At 37.0% G+C, this 24057-nt stretch overlaps 1 protein-coding gene across 1 annotated transcript in view; it reads left to right on the top strand.

Annotated features, from left to right (window-relative positions):
* The window catches only part of LOC149806895 (regulating synaptic membrane exocytosis protein 2-like), a 228986-nt gene that overhangs the window by 64399 nt on the left and 140530 nt on the right, over positions 1-24057 (top strand). The window contains exon 2 of the mRNA XM_089959250.1: positions 18776-18894. Within this exon, the coding sequence (XP_089815376.1) occupies positions 18874-18894 (21 nt within the window). The 5' untranslated portion in view covers positions 18776-18873. The remainder of the gene's footprint in view (positions 1-18775; positions 18895-24057) is intronic.

Below are 24057 nucleotides of genomic sequence, written 5' to 3'. Positions count from 1 at the left end.
CAATGGGACAAATCCTGGATCAACTACCTTCTCACTCTAGCAACCAAGATAGACCCCGGCATGCGAATCTTTACAAATAAAATCGGACCTGAGTCCCATCCTTGTCCGGATCGCATTCTTTTTCACGCTTGGCTCTTGCCAGGAGAGCCTTGCACAAAAGGAGTTGCACAAGCTAGACCATCCACTTTAATGCCTTACGAAGGGACGTGGCACTTTCTCAGGGACTGGTGCTAGGAAAAAATATTTTCTCTTTGAATACTTCACTCGCGTAAGTAACTAAATATTTTATTTGGCTGTTCGAAAAAAAAAACAGTTGGCTTCGATTGCTATTAAGGGCTACCGTTCTATATTATCGGACACGTTTTGTAATCATCGCAGGGAGTATCTCGGTCATAACGAAGAACTCTCTGATTTTGTTGCCAAGTTTGACTTAAATAGGTCTTAATCATTCATGTTGCTTCCTAATTGGAGTCTTTCCTGGTTTTTTTTTGTGTGTGGCTGAATTTAAAAACAAGTTCGAGCCTTTAACCAGGACCTCGATGAAGCTCTTGTATTAAAAACCTTCGTTTTGATGGTTTTAGCTTCGGCATTCACAGTCATTGAATTACATGTCCTCTGTGTTGACCCAACCTACTTTCAGTTTCGATCAGATGGCTGGGAGGTCCGTATGACACAAACCGGTTACATCACAGAGAACAGGCTGCCGTCAGTGGGTAATCAAAAGTTATCATATTCCTCTCTCCTGTGAAGACGCTTCTTTCGCTTATATAAACCTGGGAAGGAGGTTATAACCTCTCAAACCCTCTCATCATTGCTGAAGTGGGTAATACGTATGTACGGCATACTCTGACATAACGCCGGAACAGAGTTGCCTCAAGAGGATCTCTTCTCACGAAATGCGAGCGATCTCTGTGTGTCTTGCCTTTCATCGTAATGTCTCTCTCAAAGATATCGTCGAGGCAGTTGGTTCGCAGGCACAGTTAACCTTCTCGAGCTTTATTCTTCGAGACTTATAGGCATAGTCTCAGTCGCACAAGCAGCTACCAGGACCAACTGACATTAGCACAACCCATGGACGAGCACCCTCCGCAGCTTTCTCTATATTCACCCGAAGTTTTATGTCGTAAGAAGATCTAATAATATCTTCTATCCAGACGTAAACCACCTCGCATGCGATTTTATGCTGCTCTCTATTAGGATCGTGGGTTAACCTTCATATGGGGAATCCAATTTTCTCTCATCGAGGTTACATAGAATATTGACTGGATGCTCAACATTCACTCTTCCTATTACATATTTCACTAATGTTAATTGGAAAACGTATTCGAAGGAGAAATCAAATTAGTTTCGGAAATTATGTTTCTCCTAAACAATTTATCCGATCACATTACTTTAATAACCTCCCATCCTACCCGCAATTAGAGCATCCCGTTACATTATGTTCAGCTCAGCTTAAAAGCAGCGCCGGCTGTAGACGACAACGGGAGGTAATGGGCAAGGGTTATTGTCATTTGTCTTTATATTATAGATATAAATAACAAATTTTAGTCTTTGTGAGGGCCGGATTTGGGACGTAGTATGGTTTGTGTACCTAACATTAATGTTATTGAGATAAGTATTCTAGGATAAAAATAATTTACTAAAATATTCGCTTTCACGAAGTAAAATAACTAATCCTTAGATACTATCGTCCAATTGTTTCCTATGACTTGGCATATCGAGCCTTTTCAGAGGACATTACTCTCTAGTAATCTTTGCTGAGTAAAGTACATACCTTTACTTCATTAATTTTACGACATTCAATTCTCTGCTTTTCTTGTACGAGTAGAATACTCTGACACTCTCAGAGTTCGGATACAGTCATTAGAGATACGATACGGTCATTCTAGTTAGGATACGGTCAAAATATTAGCGAGGATTCTAATTAATTTAAACTTGTAGTATACGTTTAGCAAAAATACATTTTAAAAAAGGATGGTGAAAAAGAATGCAATTTTTCCAAAGACTGCAGAATGAGAGCCATCGAATAATAAATACTATAAAAACTAGTTTTTTAATAGTAATAATAATAATAATAATACTTTATTCAGTAATTTAGGTCAACGGTCCATATTACAAAATACAGAACAATTCAATATAATGTGCGCAATGTTTTAAAGAAGTTAAATATGGTGTTCATCGTGAATATAGATACATAATTTCCAGTAATTGGTGCATTATTTTATAAATATGTTACTACCTCTAAGTATATTATTCACCATTCGTTTGAGTTATTAAATATTGTCTAAGACGAAAAGACGAATTGATGAGTAAGAAAGATTTCATATAAATATTATATTGCTATGACTCATTAGGAATATAAAAAGTTCTACAGACGGAAAGAGATAACTAACTTCATTGTCGTATTTCTTTCTTATCTGGTCGTAAGCTGGGCAAACGCAAACAAAATGGAATTCATCGTCTACAAAGTAAACATTATTTTTCCGGCATAGTTAACCATGCCTATTATTTCTCTCAATCCTGCTACGCCTACGTGTCTCTATTTTAAGCGGATGCGCTGAGCATCTGCATTTAGCAAGTAATTTCCTATAAAAATACGATAATCCGCATGAGGGGTATTTTTCTGGTCCTAATTCGGTCATAAATGCTATAATACAAACATTTATGTGAGTTTTTAATATCACTTTGCCAGTTTTGTAGTGTTGAATCCTTAATTCTTTCCAAAAATAGTGAAAAAATTGTTCTGCATCTCCATCATCTTGTCTTTAACTTTGGTAGCCCAGGTGACACGGTTAGTTTCTTCGAATCTTTTCAACATTAAATAACATTGGTGTGGGTATTGAGTTGAAGGCATTCTTACGACCTTCTACCAGTATTTAAGTGCATCGTGAAAAATACGAAGTACTCCCTTAACACAGTCGCATTATTTGCAGATTTAGGAACATCTAAATACTGTTTGCAAAAACTGTATTACACAAATATATCTACTAAATTCATATCCCCAAATTTCTCACCCATATCAAGTAGTTTTTTTTATTTTTTTATTACCGAATCAAAAATTGTAAATGTCTCCTGTACACAACAGCAGCCGAATCGGTTGTGATAATCAAAAATCTATAAAGCTGCTTTTCTCGCCCGAGCTGCTAGTATCTGCTTTGCTTTCGTCCAAACCAACTTTGTGGTGCAAAGTAAGCCCATGTACTTGTAATGAGGCACACAATGAATACGACTTTCTTGAAAAACCATACCTACCTTTGCTTGAGATATCTCCCACTTCTGAAAACAATGATTTTAGTTTTATCAAGATTGACCATCATACCCATTTTATCACAGAAACGAATGATAACATTTATCTGGCTTTGAAGTAGCTTTACTATATCTGCGCAATTAGCAACATCATCATCATAAGGTATTGAAAACATATCATCAATATCTTCTGAGATAAATACACCTCATTCGAGCTTCAGATGTGCAATCAAATCGTTAATAAAAATGTAAAAGATGATAAGGCTTAAAACATAACCTTGCCTTGTACCTAATGTCCATTCAAAATAAGTATTTAAACCTTTGGGTGTTCGGACACAGCTTTTTAGATTTCTATACATTTTAATTAAAATGTTTACTGTTTTACTATTCATACCCTTGCGTATTATTAACGACAATGTTATATCGTGCTGTACTTTATCAAAAGCTTTTTTTAAAATCGACAAAAAAATCTATCTATTCTTTTGGATATGTATTTCCGAGCTAAAGCCTGAATAATAAAGATATTGTTGCATGCGGAGTACTTTTTCCTAAAGCCTACATGTACTTCGTCTAAAACGCCATTATCTTCCGCCCACGTGTACATACGAGTATTCAATATCTCAGTAAAGACTTTGCATAGAGTATCATTAAGTGAAATACCTCTGTAATTGAATTGTTTGGATCGCTATTGTCACCGCATTTATGTATAGGGCATATAAAATTCTTCTCCCACTGTTTAGGAAAATAACCGGATTCAAAGATTTTGTTGAATAGAGATTTAAGGAATGGTAAGATCGTTTCCTTCGTAGGTATCATATCAAGAACAGGGGTTCAGCCTTTTATTTTTATTTTAAGTAAACTTCTCATAATTTCCTCATTTGTAGTTGTATTATTTGTTTTTCAAAGTGTAATTGAAATGATGTTCTGCTGTGACTGATGAAGTTATTTGATCGTTAGGAAATTAGACTGGCTTAACTCAAGAAGCATTTACAACCGACGGTCTTTAATTAATGTATGCTTTTGCCATTTTCTTCCATCAGCTGGTTGTCAGGTAAAAGACCGTTGTTAACATTCCTTTCAAGTTGCATAAAACTTCCAATTTGCGCATTATTCGCTCGCCCTTTTCTTGACAGCTATTCTATATTTAGGAAAACTTCAATTTTTAATGTCCTTGTAAATTATTTTAACCATCTTAACCCGCAAGACCTGCACAATCATCCATGTCAGTGGTATTGCCATTACAATTATCCATGTCAGTGGTATTGCCATTACAATTATCCATGTCAGTGGTATTTCCATTACAATTATCCATGTCAGTGGTATTTCCATTACAATCATCCGTGTCAGTGGTATTTCCATTACAATTATCCATGTCAGTGGTATTGCCATTACAATCATCCGTGTCAGTGGTATTGCCATTACAATTATCCATGTCAGTGGTATTGCCATTACAATCATCCATGTCAGTGTTATTGCCATTTTTGTGCAACCGAAGCTTATGTACTCTCTTGACTTGAAGTGCTTGAAAAATCGATATTACCTTTGTTTATTCAGTTCTCCAGGTGTAAATAAATCCAACACATGCAACTAAACACAATGACAATTTGACTTTTATACCGTGACATTTCACTTTCAGCGTTTTTTTTAAACCTACGTACATGTTAGCGTCGGTATTTCTGCTTGTTTTAGGGTGGCTAAAAACAACCGTTTCATGTCATAGATAGAAACCACCCGTAAACTAAAACTATATGTAAACTAGAAACTATCCATAAAGCAGAATCTATCCGAAACTCTACGTTTTATCAAGTATTAATCAAACACAAAATGTGTTTTGCTCAGTAGTACGGAAATAAGTGTTTGTCATCATTAGCAACACTATGGGTACCCTGACAACCGTCTCGCCTCTGACCCCATTGACAAGCTATCCCAACCCCCGCCCACGAGGCCCATGATGTTTTGGTTAATTTTATGCCGAGTGGTTGGTAGAGGTGTAAACACACACGTGACGCGAGTATTTCAATCGTGAGGATCAGAGTCTCGTCCGTGTCCTTATAGGCTATCGAATAAAGAGCTCCTTTCGTACTATTCTGCACTAGTCTGCAGCGATTGTGGAAAGGGAAAATCTCTGCACAGAGAGAGAGAGAGAGAGAGATATACTATTCATGCTACTCAGACAGGCAAAAATTAATATATGATAGTGATTAATATATACACGCTGCGTGAAGACTGCGTTTTTTTTTTACTCGCTTTTTACTGTTTGTAAATCTGCAACCTCAGGGTTTATTATTTGTGCTTGGAGTTGTCAGTGATTTCAATTTCTGCCAATATAGTCTCTATAGTCTCAAACTCGGTCTCACTGATTATTTTATCTTTGATTGTTACAGACTTCAATTTACTGACTGTATTGAGACTGCTCTGTATGGACGCAAGCAATTCGGAATAGACGTGTACTCGGGAAAGCAGTTGCATCGAGATTAACTTGCTTGCGCCACCAGAGAGAGTTACTATCGATATATCTCCGACAACAATGTCGATTAGTGCACATACAACGCGAGATATTGTCGTGATTCCAATCACACAATGACTGACAGTTGGTACCACAGCGAGCCCGCAAATAGCATCTGCTACAGACTCGAGCGTTTGTATTTAACGATTAACTCCGTTCTCTTGGTAGTTTCATCTCTCAGCCGCTGTTCCACTTCATTTATTTTTACGACTTAAGACTTAGGGTCAGTCATAATTCTTCTGTCAATACAATCGCGTATTTTAATTGCACGACAGGCAGACCTTGTCCGGTCACCTCATTACGCGCAGGCGCAATATGTACGCGCACTTCTAGCGAGTTATTCTTTTTGACTGGCATAATGGTCATGAAGCTATAACGGGGAAAAAAACTCTGCCTCGAGAATACTTAAATCTCCGGCGATGCTGCGTTCTGACGGTTTGACACCCCTCTCATACAAAAACACAATGATTCTTGTAGAGCCTTTGACGTTGAACGATCGCCTTGGCCCAGTAAATGTGACTTGTTGAACAACATTCGGGATCTTTCTATGCACAGATGAGTAAATGCTGATTTAAAATGTTCAATGGTGAACCTAACCGGGGTGGAGACATATGTGAATGACACTTCGCCATTTAAAGAAAAATCTAGGAGATATTTTGCTTCTGGTGCTGCAATTAACGCTTGAGCATCTTTACGTGCACTTGCAATGATTACAAGCTGGCCTCGTGTTAGTTTCGGTACATCAGGGTGATTCCAACGGTTGATTTCTTTTTCACATTTGGCTAGATTGTACTTGAGCGTATATAAGGTGTTGGTAACACCGTCCTGAAGCAGATATTCGTCGATAAGCTGGAAAATAAATTGCTATTGACATTAACATCTGTTGCCAGTTTGTCTAACACACCGACGGTAAATTCTGCAACTTCATCACCGCAGTTATAATCCATCACGTAGATAATAAAACTAATCATAAACAGAAATGCCAAACACGCTGAAGTACCCGAGTGAAATAACGTTGAGCCCTTCGAACTATATTTTATTTCTGGAGATCAACGGTAACGACATCGCATGTGTAAACTTTTTTAAGCTTGCTGCCTGGGGGATCACGAATTATAAATTGTCCAGACTGGATATTAGTTTGCAGTATTGCTATTGAACCCATCGACAAGAAAATCCGGATAAGTCGCGCACCTTGAAAATGTGAGATTTAGGTTCCCCGAAACCATTTACGTCAGTGAAAAAAAGTCGACCACTTTCTATGGTGGCAGTTTATTCTTCCTTTCCTTCGCTGGTCAAAATTCCTATGTATTCACCGGATAATTACTCTGCGCGGTGGAGCGAGCACGTGAACGATTTTTTCTTGCACATATTGTCTCGTCGCAATATTAACATTATTAACCTTGTCTTTAATAAAAGCATGCTCAAGGGTTGTAACACCGCTTCGATTCCTGGAATCATGTTTGTCAGCAGTTGCAGAGCATCTTTGCCTGATTTTCCAACTCACCACTACGTTTCTGAAATTTGAATTCGGGCACATGTGATTGTTTTGTTTTTGCACGAACATACTCGGAGGCGTCGTACGCAACGAACGTTGTATGAGCATACTCGGCCGGTGGCGACAGCAGAGGCCTAAGCCATTTTTGTTCTTCCTCAGCACGAAGACGGTTTTGTTCACACGAGTCTACTATCGCAAGAATGTCGGCTTTTATTGCGAAATTCGGTATTTGGATATGGCGCTCACGCTCAAATTGACTTAATGGTTTTAAAGTTGTTTTATTGGTTTTTGTTGTTGTTGCCTCATTGGCAGTGACAACAGGTGATGGTGGTGGGTGCGGATTCAGGACAAAGAAGGGTCTCAGTAACTGAAGTATGTCAGGTTTTCTCACACGATTTGGAATGCGTATGCCGTGATGTTCTGTGATATGTCTTAGCTGTGGCACTGTAGGAATGGTTATACTAGGGGAGAGCGATGCGTCTTTAAGTGGGAAATTTTGTCGAGGATTTGTTTTAAATTTGCCAGAAACTGCGATCGCTTAAATTCTGATGATTATTTCATCTATTTCTGTTGTTGTGGTGGTATCTGCGTTTGTGCCTGGGCAGCAACAAGCGTTGGTGGCTTTGATTTCTGTCCTCGCAATCAATAGTACTCCCGAACAGATAGATCCACAAGGCTGGCAAAGCTGGTTGCGTGATTTGACTCCGATGCCACATTTCAAGCAAGGTCTTACTCTTAATCCCTCATTAAGATTTGCGTGTGTGTACCCGCAATGGCATGGCCTGACAACAAGGTTCGTATTTCCCAAAGCATTCGTTTTATTTGTAAGGTCATTGCCAAACATAATGCTTAAGCAATCAATTGCCTGTCTGTCTGCCTCTCAACCTTTTCTATGTAAAAAAACTAGGCTATATTTTTTTTTACTTTTTCACCAACATAAAATGAACAATAAACATACAGCGCACTGTGGAAATACATCGAAACAAAGCCTGCCAGTATATTAGGTTTAGCACACTGTGTACATCAATCGCTACGATAGTTCATCACTCACTCTTTCTCTCTGATTGGGTTTTTCCTTTCCACAATCGCTGCAGACTAGCACATAGTAGTACGGAAGGGGCTGTTTGACCTTATTGGATACTCTTAGGGGACACGGACAAAGCCTCTAACCCCAATGACTAACAAACTAGTGTCACGTGAGTGTTTACACCTACTAACCCATTGGCAAAACAGTAACCAAATCATCATGGACTGTGTTTTTCTTTTTTGGGGGGGTGGGGTGGAGGGATAGCTTGTCATTGAGAGTTAGAGGCAAGGACGGGTGTTCACTCGACTCGGTGATTGGCATTTGTCATTAAATCGTATTTAACTTTGACCGTAAATAAAATTAGCTGGATCTTTCCTTTTTTACTTCTGTATTACATAGTAAAATGACAAAATATATTGACCGCTCCGGTGGCCTAGTGGTTAGAGCGTCCGCCTCGGATGCGGGAGGTCGATCCCCGGCCGAGTCCCCGGCCGAGTCATAACCAAAGACTTACAAAAATGGTAATAACAGCTGCTTCGCTTGGCGCTCAGCATTAAGAGGTTAGTGTTAGGACTGGTCGGCCTGGTGTCAGGATAATGTGATTATGTGACTGGGTGGGACATCATGCTACATGTCCGCTGCATGATGCTCCAGTGCTAGATATCACAATAAACTGTCACACTGCAGACATCGTAGCGATTTGACTGAAATTTTTTAAAGCTACGTTAAAAATCCAAATCACATAAAGTTTCTTAGCAATTTTTGAATATTTAATCGAACATTGAAAGATGCATGTGGAAGTACTTCACATAAAAACCTACAAAAAAATATTTTGATGTTTTGCCAGAAATTATAAAGAAATATAATAATGCAAAATATATGACTATAAAATTTACTGCTATAAAGATTATTGAAAAATGAACAATTTGTTGATATGAATCTACATGTCGATTATGGCTTTTAAAAGATGAAAAACATAAAATATAAAATAAGTGATATGGTAAGACTTTCATGTAAAAAAGCAGCATTTGAGAAAGGACATTCTCCAAGATGAAGCTTAGAACTGTTTACAAATATAAATCTCAGGTATACAAACCCAGTTATGCATAAACTAAAATATTTCAGTGATGAAACATACAAAATGTTTTATAAACAGGAATTACACAAAGCAAAAACAATTTGTCCTTAGTCTGAAAAATATTAAAACGCGATGAAAAAAAGAAACAAGCGTTTGTTAAATGGAAAGGCTTCGAACCAGAATTTTGATAATGGGTACCCGTTCAAGATTTACAAATATTTCAACGATCTTGATGTAACATGCAGTAAAATTTCGTGATATCAATTTATATACATATAATTTAAGTTACTATATAATTAATATTATAGTTTCTTAATCCCTTTCTCGATATTTTTCAATAAAAATAATTCATTCATATATTAGAAGGCAAAGTATTTTAATATTATTTATCATAAACTCTTTCCAAGAAATGTCGATAGAAAATTTCAAATGCAAAACATATACACATTGTCTGTAAGAAATATCCCAGAAACAATCTGCTATATATATATATATATATATATATATATATATATATATATATATATATATATATATATATATATATATATATATATATATATATTAGTTCCTGTAACAGAAGATCAGAAAAATATGCTTTATTCCTTCAAACGCTTTCGCATCATCATTATGGATGCTCTTTTGTATTTATGGTTCTAAACCAAGCATATGAAAAGAGTGAAAACCAACACATCTTGTAAAATTTAACAAAAAATTTATTTGCATATAATACAAAGTGAAAATTAGATAGAACAGACATTATTTAGAATTAAGCCAGAAACAGTCCTTAAAGTTCTATAACAAGTCCATATGTATAAAGCCTCGAATGAATTCCAGTGGTGTTCCGAATTATTCCAATTATAAATGTGCTGATGTGCACAGAGCCTCATATGTGCTAATGTGCCAACAGTCTTGATGTATCAAAATTATATAATCCAATTTATCCTCGAAATAATTCACAATAATCCCAAAATGGTGATTTTGTCTGAATTTTATTTGCACATTTAATTCCAGTGAATAAATAAATATATAAATAAATAAATAAATCCTCTCAAATAAAAACCGAACACAACAGTAAGACTGATTCCACTACAGATGTGACGGCGAGAATGAGTAAACGCGGATATAAACAACTTTATATACCTTTCCACTTGACCTATGCCGCGATTATCATTTTCTGAAGGTAATATGTCAACTTAATGGAAAAGTATTTCAAACTGGAAACAAAATTCGTTTTAGGAACCCTCTATGGTCAAAATCAAAGCAGTATCTATAGCTCAAACTGAAGTAAAGATGTTTGCAATTAATAACAATCTTAACACGTAATGTACAATGATAGGCACATATTAGCTATTTAATATATTGTTTATAAAATGAAAAAAAATATGAAACACACAATACAGATGAAGTAGACATGATATATATATATATATATATATATATATATATATATATATATATATATATATATATATATATATATATATATATATAATTTATCAACGATTATCGACGATTACAGAGTTAAATCGGAATAACATGCAAGATTTTAACAAAGTGTTTGAGAAACAATTATTCTGTTAATTATTATAAAATTCCATACTTAATTTGATATTGGAATATATCGGTGAGAACACCATTCTAGCCATAGTGTCGATATCATTTTCAAAACTACCTAATTTTCTCATTTAGGAAATATATTTACTCTTATGTATCTTATTCAAGACTACATTTCCATATTTTGGCCTCTTTCAGTTATGCTCATCCTCGTCTTCTCTTCTCCCCCTCCCTCTTCTCTCTCTCTCTCTCTCTCTCTCTCTCTCTCTCTCCATCATCATGAATAGATTTTAAAATATACAGTATGTCTAGACTGTAGTCCCTGTAGTATACATTTATGTAATCAACGAAGAGGCGTTATATATACAAGATAAATTTGTATATAGGCGTTATAAGTACTAGATAAATTTGTATATAGGCGTTATAAGTACTAGATAAATTTGTATATAGGCATTATATATACTAGACAAATTTGTATATAGGCGTTATAAGTACTAGATAAATTTGTATATAGGCGTTATAAGTACTAGACAAATTTGTATATAGGCGTTATAAGTACTAGACAAATTTGTATATAGGCGCTGTCCTGAAGCTTTTTTCATCTATGTTGTGATGAAGTAGATAATCGCATTTGCACAACATGAAGAGAAAAAAAATGTATGCAGATTTACGGATTTTGTTTTAAAAATACAAAATTAAATTAAAATCAATATATTTTCTTAGTAGAAAAGGAAATATTTTGCGAGAGACACTAAAAAATGCATATATCTCCTATATCTACTGAATAGCTTTCAAAAATACTTTTGACAATATATCATTATTTAGCCCTTGAAGCGTAATATAATAATCATTCTTTGCTCTCTGAAACGTAGAAACCTTCCAAGACGTGCAAAGATAGCGTTAATAAATAACATCTTCAACAACCATATTATATATATTCATTCTTGCGGTCATGCAATGTGTGAATTGGACACATTCGGTCTTCCTATTTGCATGGTCCAGCAGGTTGGGACACCATACTGGGAGTAATACTCAGTCTGTCCTGACAAGAATTACTAACTTTGACATTTTTTAGCTATATTTTATGTAAAAGGAGTTTGATTTTCTCCTTAAGATGACACAGAGTGAAGTGATAAAGAATACCATTTGACGACCCAGGCCCGTTCAATGTTTAGTAAGATTTTAATATTGTTGAATGTAGGCACTAAATTTAAAAATTCATCATTTTGAACAGTTTAAGATTCTGTCAACAATTATAAATTAACATGCAACTGAGTTTATGATAAAGCTTTTGTTTGTGAAGTTTGTATGCCAACGTTGTAGCCAATAGTAACTACGAAGTTTTATTTTCCAGATTTGGTCCTTGATCTGAAATTTCTCATATTTCACCTTACGGGTGTACAAGTGAGATACTTTTTCCAAGAGATCCTTTCGTCAATGGATTATCAGTAACACTAATTTAGACCATCTTAGAAGGATTGGGGTGGGTGGGTGATGGAATTGCGGTTGGCTAGTTGGTTCGTTTTGAGCAGCACCTTCAACACAATATAGGTTATATCAAGCCGAGGAAATGAAAGGTTAGTTCCTCTCCCAAGGAGACATGAGGTTACCAACCAGGGCTGGGCCTGAAGGGATTTGACCCTTTGATACGAATCCTGCAAATGTGCTACCACTGTTCCCTTATTATAATTCCAAAAATATAAAAGGAGACCTCGTTATTTAATGAGTGTAGCAAGTGAGTCTTTGTGTATGTGCCTGACATTTCTCACCTATATCATCGTGCCAAAAACCACTTCGACCGCTACACTGTAAGATGAATTGTACTCGGAAGCAAAACAGAATGCAGCAAATGCAACCAATCTTCATAATCGTGCAGAAAAAGTCATTAGTGCCACATTGTAATCTCTTGCAGAACAACATTGTGTTTAAACGTTCTAATGAAAAAATTTAGACTGCACAGAGGAAGGAAGGTGCTATGGTTCAGTCACGTTCAACTACATGAAATGAGATATATATGACTTTATAATGGGACACTAATCGCACTGTCGTTTAAACGACTGAAACGTATTGTACACAGGTATTCTGTCCGGGTAGTAGCGTTCTTGCGTATCACTTCAGTGCACATATTACCATGCGTCATGAAAACCAAATTTCTCATTACCATTAACTTGTACGCATATTATATATAGGAAAATACCCGGGAGTTCTGAACTCTCACGAAATAACCATGGAAACGTGCTGGAAAAAACGCTACATAATTGTCGAAGCCTTACTCATTTCCATTACAGTAAAGTGTGATGCATTACGGTTGAAGTACTAGTTTCTTGATCACCAGCAGCTTCTAATATCGGCTTTTACAAACTTGCACCAAATTAATTCTGTAGACTGTAGTAGTCCATGCTCGAAGCACTTCAGCAACAGTTTCAGGTTACCGTTCTATGATTTGATATGAAATATCCGTCAGAAGATCCATAACTTTCGCTTGGTATTTTTATGCAACGTCGCAGGTGATATTAGTAATACCTAATCTTGATGAATGTGTTAATTATATGATCACATAATTAAATGCAATTTTCATAGTGAAAAAACACCAAAATGCTATTATAATAGTTGTAATAGCTACGAATTGTACACAATGCTTTTAACAGCTATTTCATTTTTCGATATAAGAAGGCGACATCACCTATATCAACAAACTTGTTATGGTTTCCGTGAACGGCTTTGTAAGTACTAGACCCTGGTTTTAACACTGAGGTGGGCATTTGATTGTCATTACTTTGAATATCTGAAAAGCAAATAACAAATTTATCTTGAACACACAGATCCATAGACAGACAGGTAGTCAAATCTGCCGTATTCATCACCTCAACATAACAGGCACCTATATATTACGATCGAGTACGCTAAGCGCTATTTATACATAAATCAGAACGTATTTGCCTGTATATGTATGCAAAATTCCACAAATAATTTATTTCCCTAGAGTACAAACCGAACATTTTAAAATAACTTACAGCATTGTGAAATTAATCCCAGATAGTCCTAACATTTCTATTACATGTCCAAATGTATGAAGTTTTAATTTAATTCTTTTGATATTCCAATTAAACTCCAATATTGAATGTATTGACAGTATTTTGATATATCACAATAATATAATCCAAAATGTCATTGTCTGAATTCACTATAATTAAAAATTAATGTTTCTGTCCAAGAATATTATTAAACACTTCGCAATTCCAGTAAATAATAATTTGGTTATTCTGTATTCCTACAAGAGAAATCAGTGTGTATGTATAATACATTATACAGAATTACAAATATACACCAAACAGAACGGAAAGCTCTATATGGCCTGGTGCGTGCAGACAAGGCAATTGGTTCCATTTACCCGCGTACCTGGGTTCGAATCTCTGTTGAGTACGAATTAAAAAGTATGTAACCAGTATGATTATATTATGTGTTTAAATATTAATTCTGCCTAACATTATCAAGCATTCTCCTGTAGAATCCAGGGATAGAACTTTCCATTCTGTTTGGTGGATATTGAAATGCTCTATAATTCTACATACGGTGCGTTTTGTTGTACGAATCCGGAATGACTGTGTAGTCAGATGAGAATTAATTGCTACGTCGACATGCGAGTGTGTCTACCAGGCACTACCTAGTTTGTAGCATCCCTTTTCGGTGATGTGTACTTAGTACCTTACTCATGATGACATATGGACTGGTTCGTGCAATCAAGGCGATGGGTGCAGTTTACCCGCGGATCTGGGTTCAAATCTCCGTAGATCACGAATTAAAAATTCTCTTGGTTCAAATAATCAAAGGAGTAGAAAATTAGTCCTTTATTTATTTATTTGGATAGAAACAAATTGTCAATGGTTATGTATTTTATTAAGCTGTACTCAGTTAGTCAATATACAAGCATGAAATTATAGATGAAGATTTTTCTAAGTGATTTAGTCAAAAATATAAACAATTTATGTTAGTCTTTAATGGCATAGAACCTGCAACTCGCGATTCTAAAGCACCGATTTTGAAGTCATTATCAAACGTTTCTTACCCGAAACCTTTGTTGTTTCACCATCGTTTTCTAGCTTCATTTGATAAAAAATGGTATGACTGATCTAATTTCTCAGGTAGACTACACAAATCACACGCTATAACCAATTATACGTTGCAACAGAGGAACGTTACATCAAAAAACCGTACAAACTGAAAGAACGTGGTACGCAAAAATCAAATAATAGATAAAAATGAAGAACGGCGTCTTTTTTTAAGATATAAATTATCGTCTATCCGACGAAGTAACCAGTTTCTTCATTAATCTTACAACAAGTTATATTACATTAGGAACCAGTTACAGTTCTCCATGTTTCTAATTATAGCTTGTCTAATTTAAAGCAATCTTCAGCTAATCAGCCATCATATTCAACAACAACATATTTAAATAAGGGGCGGATGCATGTAAAAAATATCCTTTCTAACTTTTTTCGGCTAAATTAATATTTTAGTATTTTCATGATATGTATATAATGTCAATGCCGACTAAGATGTTTGGTCTAATCGCCTAGGTTACTAATATTTTTGTTGTAGTCACCAAAAGGTAGATGTTAGTTTCTTAGGTCACTTCCATGAAGTAGAGGAGTTATTGCATCCCCCTTCCCGGCGTCAGCGTTCGCACATATAGAAACTTATACACACGTACAACCTAACTGAGCCTCAAGCATTCTCTTTTCCAAGATTCCGAGCAACAGTTTGGAATGAATTTTATAGCATAAACCCCTTGGGAAGAGGGCTAAAGGGGCTAACTTTGTACATACATGTACAGTAAGTGTCTGGAGTGGATTTTATAGCATAAACCCCATGGGGAGAGGGCTGAAGGGGCTAACTTTGTACATACTTGTACTGTAAGTGTTATGAGTAAATTTTATAGCATAAACCCCTTGGGAAGAGGGCTGAAGGAGCTAACTTTGTACATACATGTACAGTAAGTGTTTGGAGTGGATTTTAAAGCATAAACCCCTTGGGGAGAGGGCTGAAGGGGATAACTTTGTACATACATGTACAGTAAGTGTTTGGAGTGGATTTTATAGCATAAACCCCATGAGGAGAGGGCTGAAGGGGCAAACTTTTTACATACTTTTACATTAAGTACTTGGAGTGGATTTTATAGCGTAGACCCCATGGGGAGAGGGCTGACGGGGCTAACTTTTTACGTATAAGTACAGTAAGTGTTTGGAGTGGATTTTATAGCATAAACCTCATGGAGAGAGGGCTGAAGGGCTAACTTTGTACATACATGTACAGTAAGTGTTTGGAGTAGATTTTAAAGCATAAACCCCTTGGGGAGTGGGCTGAAGGGGCCAACTTTGTACATACATGTACAGTAAGTGTTTGGAATGGATTTTATAGCATAAACCCCATGAGGAGAGGGCTGAAGGGGCTAACTTTTTACATACTTTTACATTAAGTACTTGGAGTGGATTTTATAGCGTAGACCCCATGGGGCGAGAGCTGACGGGGCTAACTTTTTACGTATAAGTACAGTAAGTGTTTGGAGTGGATTTTATAGCATAAACCCCATGGGGAGCGGGCTGAAGGGCTAACTTTGTACATACATGTACAGTAAGTGTTTGGAGTGGATTTTATAGCATAAACCCCATGGGGAGAGGGCTGAAGGGCTAACTTTGTACATACATGTACAGTAAGTGTTTGGAGTGGATTTTATAGCGGAATTACGCGCCCATGCTTTTAAATACAGCACTGGTGTTTAAGCCAAGAACGGTGTTAGCGGCTTTTGTGGCGAAAATGTAACAGTAAAACTATATGTGATTTGAAAAAGTCCTGTACGAACTTAAAATTTAGGGAATAAAAAAAGGCAGTATAAAAGTGAGAGCTGGCAAGAAAAAAGTAAGCGAAGCCGTCAATGGAGCTGGCGCTGGCGGGTCGTAGGCGTTTGACTACAATTGCAAGGAACAGTTTGTCCCTAAAGTGTTTGATTACCCCGCCATCACGGCAAACAAAGCAAAATAAAGTAGGCCAAACAGGCCGTTAGAAAAAAAGAGCAGCCTAATATACAGCCATTACAGCAAGAGGCTTATTGCCGTTCCTGAAAAAGGAAGAGTTGTGTAAACCGTGAGGCAGAAAAGAAAATGCGTACTGCCTGTGCGGCTGTAGACTTGATTGTGGGCGGAGGCATATATGGCGCTTATTCCCACACTGATATTTTCAGTGTTTGCAATCTAACATGCAGGAAAGGTAGCTGATACGAAAAAAGGTTAAGGAAAGTTGTAGGAAACAGAGTACTCAATAAACACCTGTTTTATCCTCGCCTTTGTCGCACGCAGGAACGTCAATGGCCGAATACGCATGATTTAAAGTTGCGCATATTTGACTTTTCTCTGCCATGATTTTCTTTTCCATTTCTTTGAAACACTTTAAAATTCAATTTCTTCTATCTTGTCATCATGTACGGATTGGAAACAATAACGGCAATAGCGTTTAACCTTATTTTGACCCAAATGCGGAATCGCCGGTCATGCCAGGTTTTGCATTTGCCAAACATTTTCCCAGACTTTTTGCAAAAGGAACATTACGAACGAGCATGCAGTAGTAGAGCCTCCATAACCAAGAAGAAAAGTCACACCAACAACAGTGTCGGACATGCCTATGCCTTTTATTCTTATTCCAGTAGTGTCAACCACCAAAACCATGGCGATCAGATTAAACACAATTGCGCCCTTTTTGCAATTATGTACAGGATTCAACGGCGATGCTTAGCCTCGTTTCGAAAGTCTTGCCCCAAAAGCACTTTCTTTTGAGCAGGTTAAAGTCTAGCGAGTTCCGCGGACGTTTGTCTATTAAAACTATTTTGAACACAAGACGCAACTGGTTTTGCCCCCTGATAGCAAAAGTATAACAAGTATTATACGCCGTCAATAATGAAAGAAAAAGTATAACATTTTTGGCCCCCCCCCCCCTTTTTTTTGGGGTCAAAGATGGAGAGATTCACGTGGCGGACTGTTACCAGAGCATTACTTCTGTCTTTGAACTTGCAACAAAACGATATACTTATTGATGGGGTCGACCCGAAGCTTCACTATTCCTTCTGCGTATGTTTTGTTAATAAAGTGGATTCAGAACCTAACTCAAGAGTAATAGGATGAACGTTTACCAATGTATTGCTGATATACTCCACCTTTAATATGTATTTGAAATAGTAGAAAAGATTGTGTCGTATGAATAAGCAAAGTTTAAACAGAATTATCACTAAAAGATATTGAATAAAATCTTTAGGATAGTAAGGAATGAAAATGTGTTTCAAATTCTGGAATGGATAGACATGGGATTGAGAGAAACTGCACTAGTCCGGTTATAACAGCTGAAATGCATGCTGGCGTGTTAATCATATTCAGTCTGTGGGACTACAAAGATGGAAGGCGCAGTTATACTGGGATTAAATGAAGTCTGCTAACTCGAAACTTTCATCTTGTATGAACACTTGAAATATAACAAATGTAGGTTGCAAATCTAAATGAATCCTGTAATGTGGCATGGTATTATATTTAAAAAACAAAAACAAATGTGTGTACTAAATATTGCTAGTTAAATATTTAGAACTCAAAATGTTTGTAAGGTAGATAATTAGTGAAGAAATGCATGTAATTTTCCTGTGTGGAAAATGTTTGCACGAATCATTTGCACCACGCTAATTCAGTAAATGTCAGTACATAACTATGCATGTGTTTGATAAATTTATCCTTGTATGACATGTTTCAAAGGATTTTTATATGTTGTTCACCCTTTCTTAGTTGCTTATATAATAACTGTCAGAAAAAAATTATGCTGTCCCTTTTGCAGAGAGTGATGCCTGGCGATGGTTATAATTTGACCATTCAAGTTCTGCCAACAGCCGTCATGTCGAGGACAGGTGTAGCCTCGTCGCATGGAAATAAAGCATGGCTTCCATTATGAAAAAAGTAAGATTTTTTTATATGTGAACAGTATAATTAGTCTATGTTATGAATAGGGGATAGGTGCTAATGCGGGCAATATAAGAATTTCTTGAGCGGAACTGAATGAGGACACCGAGGAACGTGTGTCAGGGGTTAATTCCCTAATCAGGGTTCTATACGAGAAGAGAACTCAACAGGTCTACAATGATCAAGAAATAAATTTAAATCGTTTTTTGAGCTGTGAGGGTATGATATACCTGTACGGTTCACTAGTAGAAAACGGAGGTCCATAAAAGTTTCCTTAATATTACTGTCATCATGCTTTAACACGGATGTACTGTAAATTATTTCAATCATCACACAGATATCCCACATGTAATGGTAGTTATGCGGCGAAAGATAACATACATACATACATACATACATACATACATACATACATACATACATACATATATTATTGGGGGCCTCGAGTGGCCAAGTGGTCTAAAGCGCTCATCGTTACGGATCACTGCCATCTCACTTCTGTCTACGTCGGTTCTAGTCCCAGGCTCGGCTAACGTGGGTACGTGAGAAAGCTTACCAGTAGCTTCTCGTGGGTCGGTGGTTCTTCCCGGAAATTTCCAGGGTTCTTCCTCAACCAGTTATACTGGGCGCCATATATAGCCTATCTTGTGCTGAAAATGGCGTTATACCTTACAACAACAACACACTATTCAATTATTTCAAACACAAGCATGTGTCACTTGTCCAGAAAAGTATTAGTCAGGGCTTTGAGAATTATCTCCTCTCTGATACGATCCATAGACGACAGGTTATCATATGTTGTACATTTCACCTTTGATAAGCGACACTGATCAACCCGAATCGATTGTAAGTCACAATTAAAAACAAAAGAAGACAAATTAAACAACGGATAAAGCTGAGTTCTGCATAGATTCATAAGGAACTCGGCTGCTTCAGTACAGAGATCATGAATGTATTCAGTGAAAACAATATTTTTCTGGCTGAGTTTTGAGGCAAATTAATGAAACTTTTTATAATCGTCTCTCCTCTGTCGTCATTAACCGACCTCTAAGCCTAGCGCAGCGTTTGTCAATAAGCAGTTGCATAACAAAAATTCCAATGGCTCGCTGACCAATCTAACTACTCAGCTAAGAGTAAATGTTTACCTAGAGGCATTTTTTGCTCCGATTGTGGACTGAGTCATGGGTTCTCCCATGAGTCCAACTGGCTACTTGTGTCGCTTGTACTGTATAATATATACTATTCCAATCTTCAGTGTTCATTACATTTTCACAACTCATTTGAAAGTCCTCTGTTTATCATCTAAGATTTCTTCCAAGGAGTAAAAATGAAAACAATATTTACGAGAAAACACTAGGCTAATTAGTCAGCTAAGAGAAAACACTAGGCTAATTAGTCAGCATAGCATTTTCTTGAAATCTGATAGGTCAGTTGTGTCTCCGAAGATAAATTTTGTTTTTATTGCGCGCGCGCGTGTGTGTTTTGAGGGGGTGAGGGAAACTGTTAAGTTGTTTGCCCGTGAGAAAGATATTTGCTGATCATAATAGAGCCCAAGCTGTGTGAATTGAACAGTTGTTAGCATACTATTAGTCGACCCAAGCTGTATAAATTGAACATTTGTTTAGCATAATATTAGTTGACCTCATGTCAATACACAATAGAGACATAAATACATCGATGACTAAACAACCATCACGATTGTTAATTTAAAGCTCTTCTCGCTAGTAACAGATTTTACTTTGCTGAACTCTTTCGTTTGACTATCGTGATTTAAGCATTTCACAAAACTTGGTATCGATTACAAGAAAAGCAAAAACAATTGTAAGAAGATGGCCTAAATAAATGTTAACCCCCAACAAATTGTAAACCCTCCCCAACCCCCAAACCCCAACCCCACCCCAAAATTGTGTTTAGTTATAACTGTATCTTGATATGTACCTGTAGTGGAGACTCCTGATTCGGAAAATGTACAACAAAAATGTCTTCGTTTTGAGGACAACATAACATTTGTAAGAGACATCTCTTAAACGTCAGAAGTTCGAAGTTTCTAAAGTAAAGAGCTCAGGGGAAGACTGGGTAAGACTGCCAGTGGTAGCTAGAGAAGGAACACTGGACTTTTGGAACAGAATCTTGAGTATCATTAATCAAAAATGGCATATCGGCACAGTTTCATTGGCAGTAGTTCCTAAATATAGTGAACTGAGGAGGTCGGTCAACATTAAAATGTGAATTTATGCATACATTAATCTTGGTGCATAACTTGATCGTATAACATTTCATTCCTCATCGAGTTAGAATTTATAATTCTTCTAAAACAGGAAACATTCTCCATACTTTAAGGGTTTACTCTAAAAACAGTATGACATGAGAAATTTTGATCAAGAGTCAAATCTAAATGTTTGCTTCTTGTATCATTCTGGATTAGGGCAAAGTTCATGTACTTACCTGCAAAACTTAAGCATGTTGATACCATACTGTATGCATCTAAAGTAACCGTTATGCATTAAAATGACGCTTGTCTATGGTCACGCCGACGGTTATCGTGTAGTCATACTTTGCTTATAGATTATTACCTGATTTCAAGACTAAATAAGTGGATAAACTATATTAAAAGTCAATCCCTTTCGCAGGGACGACCTATTTATTGTTTATTTCAGTCAAATAATAAATATAAACAGCCACCAAGTGCTTGTTTAAGGAGACAACAAAAGTATATACATCCTGATTATGTGATTATTTTGAATATGGTCAATGGTGTAGTGCAGATAGTTTTTAACCGACACTCCCCACCCACAGACCCTGTTTTTCCGGCACGGCCGTACCGGTAATAAATGTCTTCATGGTAAGGGGTACCGGACCGTACCGCTTACTTACACACTGACCATAGGTGATGTGTGATGTGATGTGATTTTGATTTTAACGTAGCTTTAACAATTTTTCAGTCATATCGCTACGATGTCTGCAATGTGGCAATTTATAGTGATGACTAGCACTGGAGCATCATGCCGCCGACAAGTAGCATGATGTCCCCACCCAGTCACATTACCTGACACCAGGCCGACCAGTCCTAACACGAACCTCTTATTGCTGAACGCCAAGCGAGGCAGTTGTTGGTACCATTTTTGTAAGTCTTTGGTATGACTCGGCCGGGGATCGAACCCACGACCTCCCGCATCCGAGGCGGACGCTCTAACCACTAGGCCACCGGAGCGGTTCTGACCATAGGTAAGATGCTTATTGTTATATTCGAGGGTTTGGAGGATTTTGCTGCACGAAAAATGCTATACGAGCACGACGAGGATCGCCTGGAAGTGTCAATTTCACAGTTGAGAAAGACAGATGCCTCTGCAGTCATTCCGAAGCATCGTATTTTGTCTCACTCACGCAGTACAATATGTATTGTTCTACTCTCTCTCTCTCTCTCATCCAAAGACACACTGCACTAACAACGGGGCTGATATGAATATTGACTACTTTTGATTCTGAAATCAAGTGGTGGCAAGTCATTTCGAGAATAATCCGGCGAATACATCAACTTTGGCATAAATATCGATTTTCTCTTTCTAATGCTGATAAAACATATAATGTAATTTTAATAAATTCCCGATGAAAACTTAACTCCCGCTGACTTAAATATTGGCCCCAAGCAGTTGTTGTCGACATAATTGAAATGTAATATAATTGAAATGATGTCTCAAATTAGCTGGTGGCATTTATTGACAACAGGCCTAATATTGTCATTTTAGCTTCTGACAGAAATAAACATTGACTGTAAACCAAGACTTAGAACAATCGACACAAAGGAGAAACACGTGGGTCATTGACGCTCTGGTACGAAATCTGATTTGTAGTATGGAGGCACTTGTGTCATATTTCCTTACAGTTATGATCATTGGTGTGTGTGTGTGTGATTATGCTTTGTAACGTAGCTTTGATATTTTTTCAGTCCTATCGCTACGGTGTCTGCAGTGTGATTGTAAATAGAAGATGTCTAGCACTGGGACATCATGCCGCAAACATCTAGCATCATGTCCCATCCAGTCACATTACCCTGACACCGGGCCGACCAGTCCTAGTACTAACCTCTTAATGCTGAGCGCCAAACGAGGCAGTTGCTAGTACTATTTTTATAAGTCTTTGGCATGACTCAGCCGGGGTTACAACCCGCAAACTTCCGCATCCGAGGCGGACGCTCTAACCACTAGGCCACCGGAGCGGTCCGATCATTGGAATGTAATGTTAAGGTCCAGTCCAGTCTTAAGGTGTTTACAGTATTAGTTCATCTCGAAGCAGTACTCCATATTTAGCTGATCCATATTGAATTAATTAATTTATTATATAGCTTTGACACTGTATGAAGTATTTGTTTCAACTTTAAAATCGCTAGATCTTTTCTACAGCTAAATGGCCAAATTAACCAGTAACGGGGTGGGGTGGGGGTGTACCAACCCCCACCTTTGACTTTCTAATAGTATATTTTAAAAAACGAACCTTCTATAAAACAAATAATAGGGGCTGGATCGACATCTCCCCCCCCCCCCCAATTGTGTTTCTGCTTTTGTATTTTCCGAAATGAACCTTCTATCGAATATTACAAGAAGAAGACTGGCCCAAGGTAGAAAAAAAAAGAGCAGGGCCGGTTGAAGAGTGTAATGAATTTTTAAATAAAAATTAAAATAAAAATTTAAAAATAACTGGGTTATCATTTAGCCACAGCAAAATGAATTGTCTTTTGGAACAAGGTAGCAATCAGCAATGAATATCCCCATAAAATATAATACATTTGCTCGCGCACATCGCTAGGACTAATTATCCAAGATCCTATCTAGACCATGATTGATCATGTAAATTGATTATAATAAATCCATGTGGAGTTTTCTGAACGTGTGCAAAGAAGGTTTTAAATTGAGACATGTTCATATCGCCAGGGGACCACATTTGATGAATATTTCGCAGCGTATGTGTATCAATGCCGTTAAAGATAACCAAAAGTGTATCGTTATCTCTGATCAATTTTGGGATCTTAGCGTGTCTCTAAGTGACATTAATGACGTCTGTGTTTTAGTGCATTCCTCGTGAAAATATTCAGGCTGGATTTGTTTGTTTGTCAAGCATGACATCGTCGTAAACCACAAGACTATTAATGTCGTCGTCACGATC

The sequence above is a fragment of the Sinohyriopsis cumingii genome, chromosome 1 (genome assembly GCF_028554795.1).
Source record: "Sinohyriopsis cumingii isolate HCF-2022 chromosome 1, ASM2855479v2, whole genome shotgun sequence".
NCBI lineage: Eukaryota > Metazoa > Mollusca > Bivalvia > Unionida > Unionidae > Sinohyriopsis > Sinohyriopsis cumingii.
The sequence above is the reverse complement of the archived record's forward strand: the minus strand, read 5'-3'. Positions and strand labels throughout refer to the sequence as shown.